At 54.4% G+C, this 19,048-nt stretch overlaps 1 protein-coding gene across 2 annotated transcripts in view; it reads right to left on the bottom strand.

The window, feature by feature from the left end:
• LOC143806051 (uncharacterized) overlaps nucleotides 1-19,048 on the bottom strand; it is a 76,491-nt gene that overhangs the window by 33,405 nt on the left and 24,038 nt on the right. For both annotated transcript variants that reach the window (XR_013221377.1, XM_077285978.1), the window contains 3 exons: nucleotides 18,171-18,277; nucleotides 17,261-17,776; nucleotides 16,428-16,510 (listed from right to left, as the gene is read on the bottom strand). Coding sequence is in view for 1 of the 2 variants with exons in the window: in XM_077285978.1 (XP_077142093.1) it covers nucleotides 16,449-16,510; nucleotides 17,261-17,776; nucleotides 18,171-18,219 (627 nt within the window). In the remaining variant the exon portion in view is untranslated. Of the gene's footprint in view, nucleotides 1-16,427; nucleotides 16,511-17,260; nucleotides 17,777-18,170; nucleotides 18,278-19,048 lie in introns of those variants that run through there.

Genomic DNA, 19,048 nt, shown 5'->3' with positions numbered 1-19,048 from the left:
GCGGCTCTGCGCTTTGTACTGCGCGGCTCTGCGCTTTATACTGCGCGGCTCTGCGCTGTGTACTGCGCGGCTCTGCGCTGTGTACTGCGCGGCTCTGCGCTGTGTACTGCACGGCTCTGCGCTTTATACTGCGCGGCTCTGCGCTGTGTACTGCGCGGCTCTGCGCTGTGTACTGCGCGGCTCTGCGCTGTGTACTGCACGGCTCTGCGCTTTAAACTGCGCGGCTCTGCGCTGTGTACTGCACGGCTCTGCGCTGTGTACTGCGCGGCTCTGCGCTGTGTACTGCGCGGCTCTGCGCTTTATACTGCGCGGCTCTGCGCTTTATACTGCGCGGCTCTGCGCTGTGTACTGCGCGGCTCTGCGCTGTGTACTGCGCGGCTCTGCGCTGTGTACTGCACGGCTCTGCGCTTTAAACTGCGCGGCTCTGCGCTGTGTACTGCACGGCTCTGCGCTGTGTACTGCGCGGCTCTGCGCTGTGTACTGCGCGGCTCTGCGCTTTATACTGCGCGGCTCTGCGCTGTGTACTGCGCGGCTCTGCGCTGTGTACTGCGCGGCTCTGCGCTGTGTACTGCACGGCTCTGCGCTTTGTACTGCGCGGCTCTGCGCTGTGTACTGCACGGCTCTGCGCTGTGTACTGCGCGGCTCTGCGCTGTGTACTGCACGGCTCTGCGCTTTATACTGCGCGGCTCTGCGCTGTGTACTGCGCGGCTCTGCGCTGTGTACTGCACGGCTCTGCGCTGTGTACTGCGCGGCTCTGCGCTGTGTACTGCGCGGCTCTGCGCTGTGTACTGCGTGGCTGTGCAATATACTACGTGGACATGCATATTCTAGAATACCCGATGAGTTAGAATCGGGCCACCATCTAATAATTATAAGACTACAGATAGTGGCTTGGAATTGTGCTGTACTGTCACTTTAAGAGCTGATATTATCTGACAAAACTTGTGATCTGGTGAGCTGATGTAGATTTCATAGGAGTTGGCATAGTAACTGGGTCTGACTGCGCATATCAATGAGCTAATCAGCCAGGTGGCAGTTATTTTTAGAAATTGCCTCAGAAACCAGCCCATTATAAACGTATAGGAAAATTTCTCCATTGAAACGCATTGAAAGACTTTTTTCAAACACAAATTGCGCAAAAACTACAAATCCGATCGACACGAAAAATACTTAGCACACCTCTCAGGAACGCTGGCTTCGAAATGACACCTCACTGGAGTCTGTGAGTTTAGCGGTTCGGGCTGCATTACGTGCGGACTGAATAATAAGAATAAGAAGAAGTTTACCACGGTGGAATAACAGTATAGTGCTTTGTTCCAAAGCACTATAATAATAACCAGATGGGTATTTCCTGAAGGAACTACAGATAGTGCTTTGGAATGGTGCCCGGCCTGCCCCTGCAAGACCTTCACACTTGGGTGCCCCTCAGGCGCTGGTTTGGTAGTTGTAGCCCCTCAGGGTTGAGGCCACTCTGGGTCCGATTTGGTGGGCCGGGTCACTCTGGGTCCGATTTGGTGCGCCGGGTCACTCGGGGTCCGATTTGGTGGCCCGGGTCACTCGGGGTCCGATTTGGTGGCCCGGGTCACTCGGGGTCCGATTTGGTGGCCCGGGTCACTCGGGGTCCGATTTGGCGGGCGGCGCCACTCGGGGTCCGATTTGACGGGCGGCGCCACTCGGGGTCCGATTTGGCGGGCGGCGCCATCTCGGGGTCCGATTTGGCGGGCGGCGCCACTCGGGGTCCGATTTGGCGGGCGGCGCCACTCGGGGTCCGATTTGGCGGGCGGCGCCACTCGGGGTCCGATTTGGCGGGCGGCGCCACTCGGGGTCCGATTTGGCGGGCGGCGCCACTCCGGGTCCGATTTGGCGGGCGGCGCCACTCCGGGTCCGATTTGGCGGGCGGCGCCACTCCGGGTCCGATTTGGCGGGCGGCGCCACTCCGGGTCCGATTTGGCGGGCGGCGCCACTCCGGGTCCGATTTGGCGGGCGGCGCCACACTGGGTCCGATTTGGCGGGCGGCGCCACACTGGGTCCGATTTTGCGGGCGGCGCCACTCTGGGTCCGATTTGGCGGGCGGCGCCACTCTGGGTCCGTTTTGGCGGGCGGCGCCACTCTGGGTCCGACTTGGCGGGCGGCGCCACACTGGGTCCGATTTTGCGGGCGGCGCCACTCTGGGTCCGACTTGGCGGGCGGCGCCACTCTGGGTCCGACTTGGCGGGCGGCGCCACTCTGGGTCCGACTTGGCGGGCGGCGCCACTCTGGGTCCGACTTGGCGGGCGGCGCCACTCTGGGTCCGACTTGGCGGGCGGCGCCACTCTGGGTCCGACTTGGCGGGCGGCGCCACTCTGGGTCCGACTTGGCGGGCGGCGCCACTCTGGGTCCGACTTGGCGGGCGGCGCCACTCTGGGTCCGACTTGGCGGGCGGTGCCACTCTGGATCCGACTTGGCGGGCGGCGCTACTCTGGGTCCGACTTGGCGGGCGGCGCCACTCTGGGTCCGATTTGGCGGGCGGCGCCACTCTGGGTCTGATTTGGCGGGCGGGGGCACTCTGGGTCCGATTTGGCAAGCGGGGGCACTCTGGGTCCGATTTGGCAAGCGGGGGCACTCTGGGTCCGATTTGGCAAGCGGGGGCACTCTGGGTCCGATTTGGTGGGCTGGGTCCGATTTGGTGAGCGGGGCAATAATTATAAGACTACAGATAGTGTTTTGGAATTGTGCTCTACTGTCACTTTAAGAGCGGACATTATCTGACAAAACTTGTGACCTGGTGGGCTGATGTAGAGTTTATAGGCGTTGGCATAGTAACTGGGTCTCACTGCGCATATCAATGAGCTAATCAGCCAGGTGGCAGTTATTTTTAGAAATTGCCTCAGAAATCAGGCCCATTATAAACGTATTGGAAAATTTCCCTATTGAAACGCATTGAGACACTTTTTTCAAACGCAAATTGCGCCAAAACGACAAATCCGATCGACACGAAAAATACTTAGCACACCTCTCAGGAACGCTGGCTTCGAAATGACACCTCACTGGAGTCTGTGAGTTTAGCGGTTCGGGCCGCATTACGTGCGGACTGAATAATAAGAAGAACTAGATGGGTATTTCCTGAAGGAACTACAGATAGTGCTTTGGAATGGTGCCCGGGTTGCCCCAGCAAGACTTTCACACTTGGGTGCCCCTCAGGCGCTGGTTTGGTAGTTGTAGCCCCTCAGGGTTGAGGCCACTCTGGGTCCGATTTGGTGGGCCGGGTCACTTTGGGTCCGATTTGGTGGGCCGGGTCACAGTAGGTCCGATTTGGTGGCCCGGGTCACTCGGGGTCCGATTTGGTGGCCCGGGTCACTCTGGGTCCGATTTGGTGGCCCGGGTCACTCTGGGTCCGATTTGGTGGCCTGGGTCACTCTGGGTCCGATTTGGTGGCCCGGGTCACTCTGGGTCCGATTTGGTGGCCCGGGTCACTCTGGGTCCGATTTGGTGGCCAGGGTCACTCTGGGTCCGATTTGGTGGCCCGGGTCACTCTGGGTCCGATTTGGTGGCCCGGGTCACTCTGGGTCCGATTTGGTGGGCCGGGTCACTCTGGGTCCGATTTGGTGGCCCGGGTCACTCTGGGTCCGATTTGGTGGCCCGGGTCACTCTGGGTCCGATTTGGTGGCCCGGGTCACTCTGGGTCCGATTTGGTGGCCCGGGTCACTCTGGGTCCGATTTGGTGGGCCGGGTCACTCTGGGTCCGATTTGGTGGGCCGGGTCACTCTGGGTCCGATTTGGTGGGCCGGGTCACTCTGGGTCCGATTTGGTGGCCCGGGTCACTCTGGGTCCGATATGGTGGCCCGGGTCACTCTGGGTCCGATTTGGTGGCCCGGGTCACAGTGGGTCCGATTTGGTGGCCCGGGTCACTCTGGGTCCGATTTGGTGGCCCGGGTCACTCTGGGTCCGATTTGGTGGCCCGGGTCACTCTGGGTCCGATTTGGTGGCCCGGGTCACTCTGGGTCCGATTTGGTGGCCCAGGTCACTCTGGGTCCGATTTGGTGGCTTGGGTCACTCTGGGTCCGATTTGGTGGCCCGGGTCACTCTGGGTCCGATTTGGTGGCCCGGGTCACTCTGGGTCCGATTTGGTGGCCCGGGTCACTCTGGGTCCGATTTGGTGGCTTGGGTCACTCTGGGTCCGATTTGGTGGCCCGGGTCACTCTGGGTCCGATTTGGTGGCCCGGGTCACTCTGGGTCCGATTTGGTGGCCCGGGTCACTCTGGGTCCGATTTGATGGCCCGGGTCACTCTGGGTCCGATTTGGTGGCCCGGGTCACTCTGGGTCCGATTTGGTGGCCCGGGTCACTCTGGGTCCGATTTGGTGGCCCGGGTCACTCTGGGTCCGACTTGGTGGCCCGGGTCACTCTGGGTCCGATTTGGTGGCCCGGGTCACTCTGGGTCCGATTTGGTGGCCCGGGTCACTCTGGGTCCGATTTGGTGGCCCGGGTCACTCTGGGTCCGATTTGGTGGGCCGGGTCACTCTGGGTCCGATTTGGTGGGCCGGGTCACTCTGGGTCCGATTTGGTGGCCCGGGTCACTCTGGGTCCGATATGGTGGCCCGGGTCACTCTGGGTCCGATTTGGTGGGCCGGGTCACTCTGGGTCCGATTTGGTGGGCCGGGTCACTCTGGGTCCGATTTGGTGGCCCGGGTCACTCTGGGTCCGATATGGTGGCCCGGGTCACTCTGGGTCCGATTTGGTGGCCCGGGTCACAGTGGGTCCGATTTGGTGGCCCGGGTCACTCTTGGTCCGATTTGGTGGCCCGGGTCACTCTGGGTCCGATTTGGTGGCCCGGGTCACTCTGGGTCCGATTTGGTGGCCCAGGTCACTCTGGGTCCGATTTGGTGGCCCGGGTCACTCTGGGTCCGATTTGGTGGCTTGGGTCACTCTGGGTCCGATTTGGTGGCCCGGGTCACTCTGGGTCCGATTTGGTGGCCCGGGTCACTCTGGGTCTGATTTGGTGGCCCGGGTCACTCTGGGTCCGATTTGTTGGCTTGGGTCACTCTGGGTCCGATTTGGTGGCCCGGGTCACTCTGGGTCCGATTTGGTGGCCCGGGTCACTCTGGGTCCGATTTGGTGGCCCGGGTCACTCTGGGTCCGATTTGATGGCCCGCGTCACTCTGGGTCCGATTTGGTGGCCCGGGTCACTCTGGGTCCGATTTGGTGGCCCGGGTCACTCTGGGTCCGATTTGGTGGCCCGGGTCACTCTGGGTCCGATTTGGTGGCCCGGGTCACTCTGGGTCCGATTTGGTGGCCCGGGTCACTCTGGGTCCGATTTGGTGGCCCTGGTCACTCTGGGTCCGATTTGGTGTCCCGGGTCACCCTGGGTCCGATTTGGTGGCCCGGGTCACTCTGGGTCCGAATTGGTGGCCCGGGTCACTCTGGGTCCGATTTGGTGGCCCGGGTCACTCTGGGTCCGATTTGGTGGCCCGGGTCACTCTGGGTCCGATTTGGTGGCCCGGGTCACTCTGGGTCCGATTTGGTGGCCCGGGTCACTCTGGGTCCGATTTGGTGGCCCGGGTCACTCTGGGTCCGATTTGGTGGCCCGGGTCACTCTGGGTCCGATTTGGTGGCCCGGGTCACTCTGGGTCCGATTTGGTGGCCCGGGTCACTCTGGGTCCGATTTGGTGGCCCGGGTCACTCTGGGTCCGATTTGGTGGCCCGGGTCACTCTGGGTCCGATTTGGTGTCCCGGGTCACTCTGGGTCCGATTTGGTGGCCCGGGTCACTCTGGGTCCGATTTGGTGTCCCGGGTCACCCTGGGTCCGATTTGGTGGCCCGGGTCACTCTGGGTCCGAATTGGTGGCCCGGGTCACTCTGGGTCCGATTTGGTGGCCCGGGTCACTCTGGGTCCGATTTGGTGGCCCGGGTCACTCTGGGTCCGATTTGGTGGCCCGGGTCACTCTGGGTCCGATTTGGTGGCCCGGGTCACTCTGGGTCCGATTTGTTGGCCCGGGTCACTCTGGGTCCGATTTGGTGGCCCGGGTCACTCTGGGTCCGATTTGGTGGCCCGGGTCACTCTGGGTCCGATTTGGTGGCCCGGGTCACTCTGGGTCCGATTTGGTGGCCCGGGTCACTCTGGGTCCGATTTGGTGGCCCGGGTCACTCTGGGTCCCATTTGGTGGCCCGGGTCACTCTGGGTCCGATTTGGTGGCCCGGGTCACTCTGGGTCCCATTTGGTGGCCCGGGTCACTCTGGGTCCGATTTGGTGGCCCGGGTCACTCTGGGTCCGATTTGACGGGCGGCGCCACTCTGGGTCCGATTTGACGGGCGGCGCCACTCTGGTTCCGACTTGGCGGGCGGCGCCACTCTGGGTCCGACTTGGCGGGCGGCGCCACTCTGGGTTCAACTTGGCGGGCGGCGCCACTCTGGGTCCGATTTGGTGGCCCGGGTCACTCTGGGTCCCATTTGGTGGCCCGGGTCACTCTGGGTCCGATTTGGTGGCCCGGGTCACTCTGGGTCCGATTTGACGGGCGGCGCCACTCTGGGTCCGATTTGACGGGCGGCGCCACTCTGGTTCCGACTTGGCGGGCGGCGCCACTCTGGGTCCGACTTGGCGGGCGGCGCCACTCTGGGTTCAACTTGGCGGGCGGCGCCACTCTGGGTCCGACTTGGCGGGCGGCGCCACTCTGGGTCCGATTTGGCGGGCGGCGCCACTCTGGGTCCGATTTGGCGGGCCGGGTCACTCTGGGTCCGATTTGGCGGGCCGGGTCACTCTGGGTCCGATTTGGCGGGCCGGGTCACTCTGGGTCCGATTTGGCGGGCCGGGTCACTCTGGGTCCGATTTGGCGGGCCGGGTCACTCTGGGTCCGATTTGGCGGGCCGGGTCACTCTGGGTCCGATTTGGCGGGCCGGGTCACTCTGGGTCCGATTTGGCGGGCGGCGCCACTCTGGGTCCGATTTGGCGGGCGGCGCCACTCTGGGTCCGATTTGGCAGGCGGCGCCACTCTGGGTCCGATTTGGCGGGCGGCGCCACTCTGGGTCCGATTTGGTGGCCCGGGTCACTCTGGGTCCGATTTGGTGGCGCGGGTCACTCTGGGTCCGATTTGGTGGCCCGGGTCACTCTGGGTCCGATTTGACGGGCGGCGCCACTCTGGGTCCGACTTGGCGGGCGGCGCCACTCTGGGTCCGACTTGGCGGGCGTCGCCACTCTGGGTCCGACTTGGCGGGCGGCGCCACTCTGGGTCCGACTTGGCGGGCGGCGCCACTCTGGGTCCGACTTGGCGGGCGGCGCCTCTCTGGGTCCGATTTGGCGGGCGGCGCCACTCTGGGTCCGATTTGGTGGGCCGGGTCACTCTGGGTCCGATTTGGCGGGCCGGGTCACTCTGGGTCCGATTTGGCGGGCCGGGTCACTCTGGGTCCGATTTGGCGGGCTGGGTCACTCTGGGTCCGATTTGGCGGGCCGGGTCACTCTGGGTCCGATTTGGCGGGCCGGGTCACTCTGGGTCCGATTTGGCGGGCGGCGCCACTCTGGGTCCGATTTGGCGGGCGGCGCCACTGTGGGTCCGATTTGGCGGGCGGCGCCACTCTGGGTCCGATTTGGCGGGCGGCGCCACTCTGGGTCTGATTTGGCGGCCCGGGTCACTCTGGGTCCGATTTGGTGGCCCGGGTCACTCTGGGTCCGATTTGGCGGGCGGCGCCACTCTGGGTCCGATTTGGTGGGCGGCGCCACTCTGGGTCCGATTTGGCGGGCGGCGCCTCTCTGGGTCCGATTTGGCGGGCGGCGCCACTCTGGGTCCGATTTGGCGGGCGGCGCCACTCTGGGTCCGATTTGGCGGGCGGCGCCACTCTGGGTCCGATTTGGCGGGCGGCGCCACTCTGGTCCGATTTGGCGGGTGGCGCCACTCTGGGTCCGATTTGGCGGGCGGCGCCACTCTGGGTCCGATTTGGCGGGCGGCGCCACTCTGGGTCCGATTTGGCGGGCGGCGCCACTCTGGGTCCGATTTGGCGGGCGGCGCCACTCTGGGTCCGACTTGACGGGCGGCGCCACTCTGGGTCCGATTTGGCGGGCGGGGGCACTCTGGGTCCGATTTGGCAAGCGGGGGCACTCTGGTCCGATTTGGTGGGCTGGATCCGATTTGGTGAGCGGGGCAATAATGATAAGACTACAGATAGTGCTTTGTAATTGTGCTGTACTGTCACTTTAAGAGCTGATATTATCTGACAAAACTTGTGACCTGGTGGGCTGGTAGAGTTTATAGGCGTTGGCATAGTAACTGGGTCTCACTGCGCATATCAATGAGGTAATCAGCCAGGTGGCAGTTATTTTTAGAAATTGCCTCAGAAATCAGGCCCATTATAAACGTATTGGAAAATTTCCCTATTGAAATGCATTGAGACACTTTTTTCAAACGCAAATTGTGCCAAAACTACAAATCCGATCGACACGAAAAATACTTAGCACACCTCTCAGGAACGCTGGCTTCGAAATGACACCTCACTGGAGTCTGTGAGTTTAGCGGTTCGGGCCGCATTACGTGCGGACTGAATAATAATAATAAGAACTAGATGGGTATTTCCTGAAGGAACTACAGATAGTGCTTTGGAATGGTGCCCGGGCTGCCCCTGCAAGACTTTGACACTTGGGTGCCCCTCAGGCGGTCCGATTTGGTGGATGGGTCAATCTGGGTCTGATTTTGTGGGCGGGGTAAATCTAGGTCCGATTCGGTGGGCGGGGTCACTTTTGGTCCGATTCTGTGGGCGCGGCCACTCTGGGTCCGATTCGGTGGGCGGAGCCACTCTGGGTCCGATTTGGTGGGCGGGGCACCTTAGGGACCAATTTGGTGGGTGGGGTCACTCGGTCCGATTTGGTGGGCTGGGCACCTCAGGGTCTGATTTGGTGGGCTGGGCACCTCAGGGTCCGATTTGGTGGGTGGGGTCACTCTGGGTCCGATTTGGTGGAAGGGGTCACTCTGGGCCCGATTTGGTGGAAGGGGTCACTCTGGGTCCGATTTGGTGGAAGGGGTCACTCTGGGTCTGATTTGGTGGAAGGGGTCACTCTGGGTCCGATTTGGTGGGCGGAGCCACTCTGGGTCTGATTTGGTGGGCGGGGTCACTCTGGGTCCGATTTAGGGGGCGGGGTCACTCTGGGTCCGATTTGGTGGGCCGGGCCCCTCGGGGTCCGATTTGGTGGGCCGGGCCTCTCGGGTTCCGAATTGGTGAGCGGGGTAATCTACTATATAATTGTCTAAGGGCACTTCCGTCTTTCTGTCTCACAACACTGCTACGTCATCATCTCGTGAGACCGCAATGCACTCTTGGGACCGGAGCGCGCAACAAGCATCGGGTACCGGCCACTCCAGGTGCAACAAGCATCGTGTACCGGCCGCTCTAGGAGGTGCAACAACCATCAGATACCGGCCGCTCCAGGAGGTGAGTATGTAACTTTTTTATTTTAATTCTTTTTTTTTTTTTTAACAGGGATATGCAGTATACTATGTGACTGGACAATATACTACGTGACTGGGCAGTATAACTACGTGGCTCTGCGCTGTATACTGCGTGGCTCTGCGCTGTATACTGCGTGGCTCTGCGCTGTATACTGCGTGGCTCTGCGCTGTATACTACGCGGCTCTGCGCTGTATACTACGCGGCTCTGCGCTGTATACTGCGTGGCTCTGCGCTGTGTACTGCGCGTTCTGCGCTGTATACTGCGTGGCTCTGCGCTGTATACTGCGCGGCTCTGCGCTTTGTACTGCGCGGCTCTGCGCTATATACTGCGTGGCTCTTCGCTGTATACTACGCGGCTCTGCGCTGTGTACTGCGCAGCTCTGCGCTGTGTACTGCGCGTGTCCGTGCTGTGTACTGCGCGTGTCTGCGCTGTATACTGCGCGGCTCTGCGCTGTGTACTGCGCGGCTCTGCACTGTGTACTGCACGGCTCTGCGCTGTATACTGCGGGACTCTGCACTGTATACTGCGGGGCTCTGCGCTGTATACTACGCGGCTCTGCGCTGTATACTGCGCGGCTCTGCGCTGCATACTGCGTGGCTCTACGCTGTGTACTGCGCGGCTCTGCGCTGTATACTGCGCGGCTCTGCGCTGTATACTACGCGGCTCTGCGCTGTATACTGCGTGGCTCTGCACTGTGTACTGCGCGTTCTGCGCTGTATACTGCGTGGCTCTGCGCTGTATACTGCGCGGCTCTGCGCTTTGTACTGCGCGGCTCTGCGCTATATACTGCGTGGCTCTTCGCTGTATACTACGCGGCTCTGCGCTGTGTACTGCGCAGCTCTGCGCTGTGTACTGCGCGTGTCCGTGCTGTGTACTGCGCGTGTCTGCGCTGTATACTGCGCGGCTCTGCGCTGTGTACTGCGCGGCTCTGCACTGTGTACTGCACGGCTCTGCGCTGTATACTGCGGGACTCTGCACTGTATACTGCGGGGCTCTGCGCTGTATACTACGCGGCTCTGCGCTGTATACTGCGCGGCTCTGCGCTGCATACTGCGTGGCTCTACGCTGTGTACTGCGCGGCTCTGCGCTGTATACTGCGCGGCTCTGCGCTGTATACTGGGTGGCTCTGCGCTGTGTACTGCGCGGCTCTGTGCTGTGTACTGCGTGGCTCTGCACTGTGTACTGCGCGGCTCTGCGCTGTGTACTGCGTGGCTCTGCGCTGTGTACTGTGCGGCTCTGCGCTCTGTACTGCACGGCTCTGCGCTGTCTACTGCGCGGCTCTGCGCTGTGTACTGCTCGGCTCTGCGCTGTGTACTGCGCGGCTCTCCGCTTTATACTGCGCGGCTCTGCGCTGTGTACTGCGCGGCTCTGCGCTGTGTACTGCGCAGCTCTGCGCTGTGTACTGCGCGGCTCTGCGCTTTATACTGCGCGGCTTTGCGCTGTGTACTGCGCGGCTCTGCGCTGTGTACTGCGCGGCTCTGCGCTGTGTACTGCGCGGCTCTGCGCTGTGTACTGCACGGCTCTGCGCTTTATACTGCGCGGCTCTGCGCTGTGTACTGCGCGGCTCTGCGCTGTGTACTGCGCGGCTCTGCGCTGTGTACTGCACGGCTCTGCGCTTTTTACTGCGCGGCTCTGCGCTGTGTACTGCACGGCTCTGCACTGTGTACTGCGCGGCTCTGCGCTGTGTACTGCACGGCTCTGCGCTTTATACTGCGCGGCTCTGCGCTGTGTACTGCACGGCTCTGCACTGTGTACTGCGCGGCTCTGCGCTGTGTACTGCACGGCTCTGCGCTTTATACTGCGCGGCTCTGCGCTGTGTACTGCGCGGCTCTGCGCTGTGTACTGCGCGGCTCTGCGCTGTGTACTGCGCGGCTCTGCGCTGTGTACTGCGCGGCTCTGCGCTGTGTACTGCGCGGCTCTGCGCTGTGTACTGCGCGGCTCTGCACTGTATACTGCGTGGCTGTGCAATATACTCCGTGGACATGCATATTCTAGAATACGCGATGAGTTAGAATCGGGCCACCATCTAATAATTATAAGACTACAGATAGTGGTTTGGAATTGTGCTGTACTGTCACTTTAAGAGCTGATATTATCTGACAAAACTTGTGACCTGGTGAGCTGATGTAGATTTCATAGGCGTTGGCATAGTAACTGTGTCTGACTGCGCATATCAATGAGCTAATCAGCCAGGTGGCAGTTATTTTTAGAAATTGCCTCAGAAACCAGCCCATTATAAACGCATAGGAAAATTTCTCTATTGAAACGCATTGAAAGACTTTTTTCAAACACAAATTGCGCAAAAACTACAAATCCGATCGGCACGAAAAATACTTAGCACACCTCTTGGGGACGCTGGCTTCGAAATGACACCTCACTGGAGTCTGTGAGTTTAGCGGTTCGGGCCGCATTACGTGCGGACTGAATAATAAGAATAAGAAGTTTACCACGGTGGAATAACAGTATAGTGCTTTGTTCCAAAGCACTATAATAAGAAGTTTACCACGGTGGAATAACAGTATAGTGCTTTGTTCCAAAGCACTATAATAATAAGAAGAAGAAGTTTACCACGGTGGAATAACAGTATAGTGCTTTGTTCCAAAGCACTATAATAAGAAGTTATCCACGATCGGATTACAATATAGTGCTTTGTTCCAAAGCACTATAATAATAAGAATAAGAAGAAGTTATCCACGATGGAATAACAGTATAGTGCTTTGTTCCAAAGCACTATAATTAGCTTGCAGAATGCTAGAGTTTTCCAAGCGATCTGTAGCATCGCTTGGAAAACTGACTGACAGGTTGGTCACACTTGTCAAACATAGTGTTTGACAAGTGTGACCAACTTTTTACTATAGATGCAGCCTATGCAGCATCAATAGTAAAAGATCGAATGTTTAAAAATAATAAAAAAAATAAAAAACATGGTTATACTCACCTGCAGACCTCAGCGGCGTCCGTTCCTATAGCTGGAGTGCAGTGAAGGGCCTGCGATGACGTCACTGTCTTGTGATTGGTCGCGTGAGTCACATGAGCGGTCACGCGACCAATCACAAGACAGTGACGTCATCACAGGTCCTGAACCACATCATCTATAGGAACGGAAGAGAGAGCATGCACCGGAGAGGCGGGAACACTTCGGGGGCCATCAGAGGGTGAGTATAGGACTATTTTTTATTTTAATTCTTTATTTTTTGGACCAATTATATGGTGCCCAGTCCGTGGAGGAGAGTCTCCTCTCCTCCACCCTGGGTACCAACCGCACATGATCTGCTTGCTTCCCGCATGGTGTGCACAGCCCCGTGCGGGAAGTAAGCAGATCAATGCACTCCTATGGGTGCAGAATCGCCGCGATTCCGCAATTTTAATGAACATGCTGCGTTTTTTTCTGGAATGCGATTCCGCTCAGGAAAAAAATGCAGCATGTGCACAAAAAATGCGGAATGCATTCTATTACATAGGATGCTTAATGTAAGCGTTTTTTTCGCGGTTTTTATAGCGAAAAACCGCGAAAAAAACCGCGAAAAATATGCTACGTGTGCACACAGCCTCAGTGTATACGGAGTGCTACTGTATCAACCTATCTATCTATCTACCTATCTATCTATCTATCTATCTATCTATCTATCTATCTATCTATCTATCTATCATCTATTTATTATCTATTATCTATCTATGATCTATTTTCTATCTATTATTTATCTATCTATTATCTATCAATCATCTATCTATTATCTATTTATCTATCTACTAGATGGTGGCCCGATTCGAATGCATCGGGTATTCTAGAATATGTATATAGTATATTGCACAGCCCACGCAGTATATAACACAGCCCACGTAGTATATAACACAGCCCAAGCAGTATATAACACAGCCCACATAGTATATACAGTGCCTACAAGTAGTATTCAACCCCCTGCAGATTTAGCAGGTTTAATAAGATGCAAATAAGTTAGAGCCTTCAAACTTCAAACAAGAGCAGGATTTATTAACAGATGCATAAATCTTACAAACCAAAAAGTTTTGTTGCTCAGTTAAATTTTTATAAATTTTAAACATAAAAGTGTGGGTCAATTATTATTCAACCCCTAGGTTTAATATTTTGTGGAATAACCTTTGTTTGCAATTACAGCTAATAATCGTCTTTTATAAGACCTGATCAGGCCGGCACAGGTCTCTGGAGTTATCTTGGCCCACTCCTCCATGCAGATCTTCTCCAAGTTATCTAGGTTCTTTGGGTGTATCATGTGGACTTTAATCTTGAGCTCCTTCCACAAGTTTTCAATTGGGTTAAGGTCTGGAGACTGACTAGGCCACTGCAACACCTTGATTTTTTGCCTCTTGAACCAGGCCTTGGTTTTCTTGGCTGTGTGCTTTGGGTCGTTGTCTTGTTGGAAGATGAAATAATGACCCATCTTAAGATCCTTGATGGAGGAGCAGAGGTTCTTGGCCAAAATCTCCAGGTAGGCCGTGCTATCCATCTTCCCATGGATGCGGACCAGATGGCCAGGCCCCTTGGCTGAGAAACAGCCCCACAGCATGATGCTGCCACCACCATGCTTGACTGTAGGGATGGTATTCTTGGGGTCGTATGCAGTGCCATCCAGTCTCCAAACGTCACGTGTGTGGTTGGCACCAAAGATCTCGATCTTGGTCTCATCAGACCAGAGAACCTTGAACCAGTCAGTCTCAGAGTCCTCCAAGTGATCATGAGCAAACTGTAGACGAGCCTTGACATGACGCTTTGAAAGTAAAGGTACCTTACGGGCTCGTCTGGAACGGAGACCATTGCGGTGGAGTACGTTACTTATAGTATTGACTGAAACCAATGTCCCCACTGCCATGAGATCTTCCCGGAGCTCCTTCCTTGTTGTCCTTGGGTTAGCCTTGACTCTTCGGACAAGCCTGGCCTCGGCACGGGAGGAAACTTTCAAAGGCTGTCCAGGCCGTGGAAGGCTAACAGTAGTTCCATAAGCCTTCCACTTCCGGATGATGCTCCCAACAGTGGAGACAGGTAGGCCCAACTCCTTGGAAAGGGTTTTGTACCCCTTGCCAGCCTTGTGACCCTCCATGATCTTGTGTCTGATGGCCTTGGAATGCTCCTTTGTCTTTCCCATGTTGACCATGTATGAGTGCTGTTCACAAGTTTGGGGAGGGTCTTAAATAGTCAGAAAAGGCTGGAAAAAGAGATAATTAATCCAAACATGTGAAGCTCATTGTTCTTTGTGCCTGAACTACTTCTTAATACTTTAGGGGAACCAAACAGAATTCTGGTGGGTTGAGGGGTTGAATAATAAATGACCCTCTGAAAAAACTTTTCACAATTAAAAAAAAAAATAAACAAAGAAATAACATTCTTTTTTGCTGCAGTGCATTTCACACTTACAGGCTGATCTACAGTCCAAATGTCACAATGCCAAGTTAATTCCAAATCTGTAAACCTGCTAAATCTGCAGGGGGTTGAATACTACTTGTAGGCACTGTAACACAGCCCATGTAGTATAGAGCACAGTAACGTAGTATATAGCACAGCCACGTAGTATATAACACAGCCCACGCAGTATATAACACAGCCATGTAGTATATAGCACAGCCACATAGTATATAGCACAGCCCACGCAGTATATAACACAGCCCATGTAATATATAGCAATATGGGCACCATATCCTTGGTAAAAAAAAGAATTAAAATAAAAAATAGTTATATACTCACCTTCCAGCGACCTCCGGATCCAGCCCAGGCCTTTAGCGATGCTCCATTCCCAGTGATGCTTTGCAGCAATAACACATAATGATGTAGAAGTCTCGCGAGACCGCTACGTCATCTCCGGTCATAGCTGCAATGCCTTCTTGGGACCGGAGCATCGCGAGGAGCTGGAAAGGCTGCCGCGGACACCGGAAGGTGAGAATCTAATATAATAAGGCAGAAACAGTTCCCTAGCTATAGCAGAGGGACTAGGGAGCCCAGACAGCCCGGGTGGGCTTTGAGCCCGAGCCATCCAGCAGCCTCATAATGTTTAAGGGTAGGACCCAGCCATCCAGGGTTCGGTGGATAGAAGTGCAGCTGAACCAGCACAGGGTACAGCAGTGGTGAAGCAGAGGTAGCAGTGGGTCCACAGCAGTACGGGGACACAGGTTGCTCAATATGTGGCGGATCATCGCATGGGCTGACACCTTCAGATCCGGTGCGAAACGGACAAGAGCAGAGAATCTGTACAGGGAGGACGCTGCGTTACCGCAAGAGGCGGTATGATCAGGACACGTACTGAAGGACCAAGGAAAGAGTGCAGGGAAAGTGGAAAGTGTGAGCTGTAAGGAAATGCTGTGTCTGTTAAGGATGTGCCAAGAAGAAAGTAAAGTTTTATGTTGCAACTGGACTGTATTTCTGTTTGTACGCAAACGAGCGGAGGGGACCTTATGCAACGGAGAGAAGGCCCGGACGGTGCAAACAATAAAGAGGCAAGTACATTGACCATGGGACGTTACCTGCATGTAACGGGAGTCCAGTGTGCGCAAGACCTGCTAATCTCAGCCATGACTATGGCCCTGGCCTTCCCTCACCTATCTATCTATCTAGTTAGAAAAATGGAACAGCACTAAAAGTTAAATGGGTGCAGAGTCTCCCAGCAATCAATCCATACTTGCCAACATATAGTAGTAAAAAACGGAAGGCAGCACTCCAAAAAGTAGTTTCAAAATAAGGTGGATTTTATTAGGACCTAATAAAGTCCACCTTATTTTGAAACTACTTTTTGGAGTGCTGCCTTCCGTTTTTTACTTCTATCTATCTATCTATCTATCTATCTATCTATCTATCTATCTATCTATCGTTAGTGAATAACCTCTTCAATAAGTTTTTTCTAACCTAGGAACTTACACTAAAGAGAGAATACCTGTAATAAAATAAGGCTCCAAAATTAAAAAATAGAGAAACTTTCTCAAAACGTTTCTACTGGTCTCCGTTTGAGTCTTTAGGCTCCTTTGGGTATTTTAGAATTTTAGATTTTTTAGAACTTACTTGTTGCCTTCAGTCACTGAATCACTTAAGAAGCAAAACTGGAAGCAGAGCCAGGACTATGAGAGCGCTCAAAGGACCACAGCCTGGAAGGAAATAAAAACATTACCGCTTACAATCAAAGTTACACCCTGGATTCAGTTACTCAGCAGTGATGTCATCATTTTCTCTATATGGTAGGCTTGTACACCATTTTGTATTTTGGGTGGAGCCCACCCATTTTAAGATATCCATGTCTGGTATTACTGCAAACTGGAGCCCAGTCCTATATAAGTGAATGGGACTGAGCTGTAATACCAGACACAACCAATAGGAAATGTATGAAGCCGAATGAGAGGATGTGAAGCCCACTGGATTTCAGATTCTGATTACTCTAAGGATAATCCATCCATACTGTGATCCAGGAAAACCTCTTTAAAGGAGTTGTCTAGGAATTTTATATTGATAACCTATCCTTAGGATCATTGGGAATCCAACACCTGGCACCTCTAAATGATCAATGGTTACGATGTCCCATGGTGGCTGGACAAACACAGCTCCATACACTGTGTAGTAGCTGATCTGCAGTACCAATGAATGGCTACTACACGGCGCTGTTCCAGCTCTGTTCTCCTGTGTTCTTCTGACCATCATGGGACTTGGTGACCACCAATTGATGATGGTGCCTGGTGTTGTACCCCCCTTATAGGCCATCGTTATCATAGTCCTCGACAGCCCGCTTAGGTACTACAAGTAATATACCGTAATCATTCGTTCTTATTCCTTTATCACATACATCCTGTATACAGTCATATTTTGTATGATTATTTGTATATATTTTTTTACTAAGTACTCACGCAGGGCAGATTGTCCATTACCGTCTGGTTTCGTGTCGGTAACAGTTGTCCGATATATACCATTATATCGAAATAATGTTGGAGAGACTTTCCCTGAGCTGAATGAGCCCGTTGTGGTAGTGGCTGTATTATAGTTAATATTTAGAATGACTGTGATTTGGCCACTGCCACCACTTCCACTGGTAATGTTCTGGGGATTGACAGTGACGTTTGCATCAACAGTGATGTTAAATTGATGCGATTCACTAATGGACAAACTGGAAAAGGTAAAAGCAGGAACATTATTTCCAACTGGGGTGAAAGACAAAGACAGATCGGCTATTGGCTCTTGGATTGCGTTGCAGCTTGGATCGGCGGAATTCATGCACAGGGTTTGGTTCTTCCCTAGTACAATGGTGCACTTTATAGAAGGGCCTGACAAAGATGTAGGAGATGACACAATCTCTGTGTCTCCAATATGGGTTGATGGGACAGAAACCAAAATTTCTAGATTGTTCTCAACCTGTTTGGCTCCAACTGCAATAGAAATAGCAATAATTCAAGTTGGGAAAGAAGAACTCCATAAAACAGATTTCACCTGAAGAACCTCAATCACGTGACATTAGGGCTACATCAATAATAGTCCTCCATGTGGAAGTAAGTAGAAACAGGTTAATGCTGGGATTGGAATTTTCTCCGATCCTGGCAGTTGTGGTCCTTCTGCCAACAATCGTCAAGGTACCATAACCTAAGACCCTTGACGTACCATTACTTCAAAGTGTAAGGAAGGTTGTACTTATCATTAAAGGGGTCCTCTTTAATGATAAAAAAACATACCTCCATGGTCAACTGATCTCCAGGAATAGTTGTTGGACTTTCTCTACCTCATTTACAGCTTTTTGTCTTATCATCCGTGTCATTGTTCTCTTACCAAGTGCACAGAGAGTAAGGAAAACCACCGTTTTCTTTGCATATTCCATTTTTAGCCTTCGTCAGAGTAGATCCGGTGACCTGGTCCAAAATTTCTCAAAGCAGGATCTACTGAAATAAAAGGAGAAGCCAACAAACTATTTATATTTATGTTACTTAGTAAAGAAAATTTGGATCACTTATAAAAATAATATCCTATGCAAACTGTTCTGCTATTGCCTTTTTCATTTTCTAAGGGGGTTTCCAAGGGTTTCGTGTCTGCGAATTGAGATACTGATTTGGCTTTTATCCTAAGTCATATTGCACGACTCGTTAGAGGGTTGATTGTGACTTGTAGGATCGCTACTTCCAACAGGTGGCGCTATAGAGTTAAGTCCTCTTTTTCTCAGAAGAGGCAATTTGCATATTTAATTTCCCAGAGGAGCATTGTACGGCAAATAAGCCTCCTTACCTTGACAAGCCAGAGATGGTATGTCACTCTCCATAAGGAGAAACGATACCCCTTAGACTCCAGTCCAGAGCCTCTCACCTAGCCAAATCAGTTCTCATGCTTCGCACTGACGAGGGCCAACAGCCCGAAACACCGTGTCTGCAAATTGAGATACTGATTTGGCTTTTATCCTAAGTCATATTGCACGACTCGTTAGAGGGTTGATTGTGACTTGTAGGATCGCTACTTCCAACAGGTGGCGCTATAGAGTTAACTCCTCTTTTTCTCAGAAGAGGCAATTTGCATACAAGAAAATAAAAACATTTCTCCTTTTTTGTTTCTTTAGAGAAAGAGCACCACAGCTGTCCATAGGCTGAGTGTAAATACTGGGAATTAATCGAATTGTCCAGATTAGTGCATTCCAGAGAAGTGGTGCAGTTCGCGAGAAG

The sequence above is a fragment of the Ranitomeya variabilis genome, chromosome 2 (assembly GCF_051348905.1).
Source record: "Ranitomeya variabilis isolate aRanVar5 chromosome 2, aRanVar5.hap1, whole genome shotgun sequence".
In the NCBI taxonomy this organism is placed as follows: domain Eukaryota; kingdom Metazoa; phylum Chordata; class Amphibia; order Anura; family Dendrobatidae; genus Ranitomeya; species Ranitomeya variabilis.
This window is presented reverse-complemented; position numbering and strand designations above follow the sequence as displayed.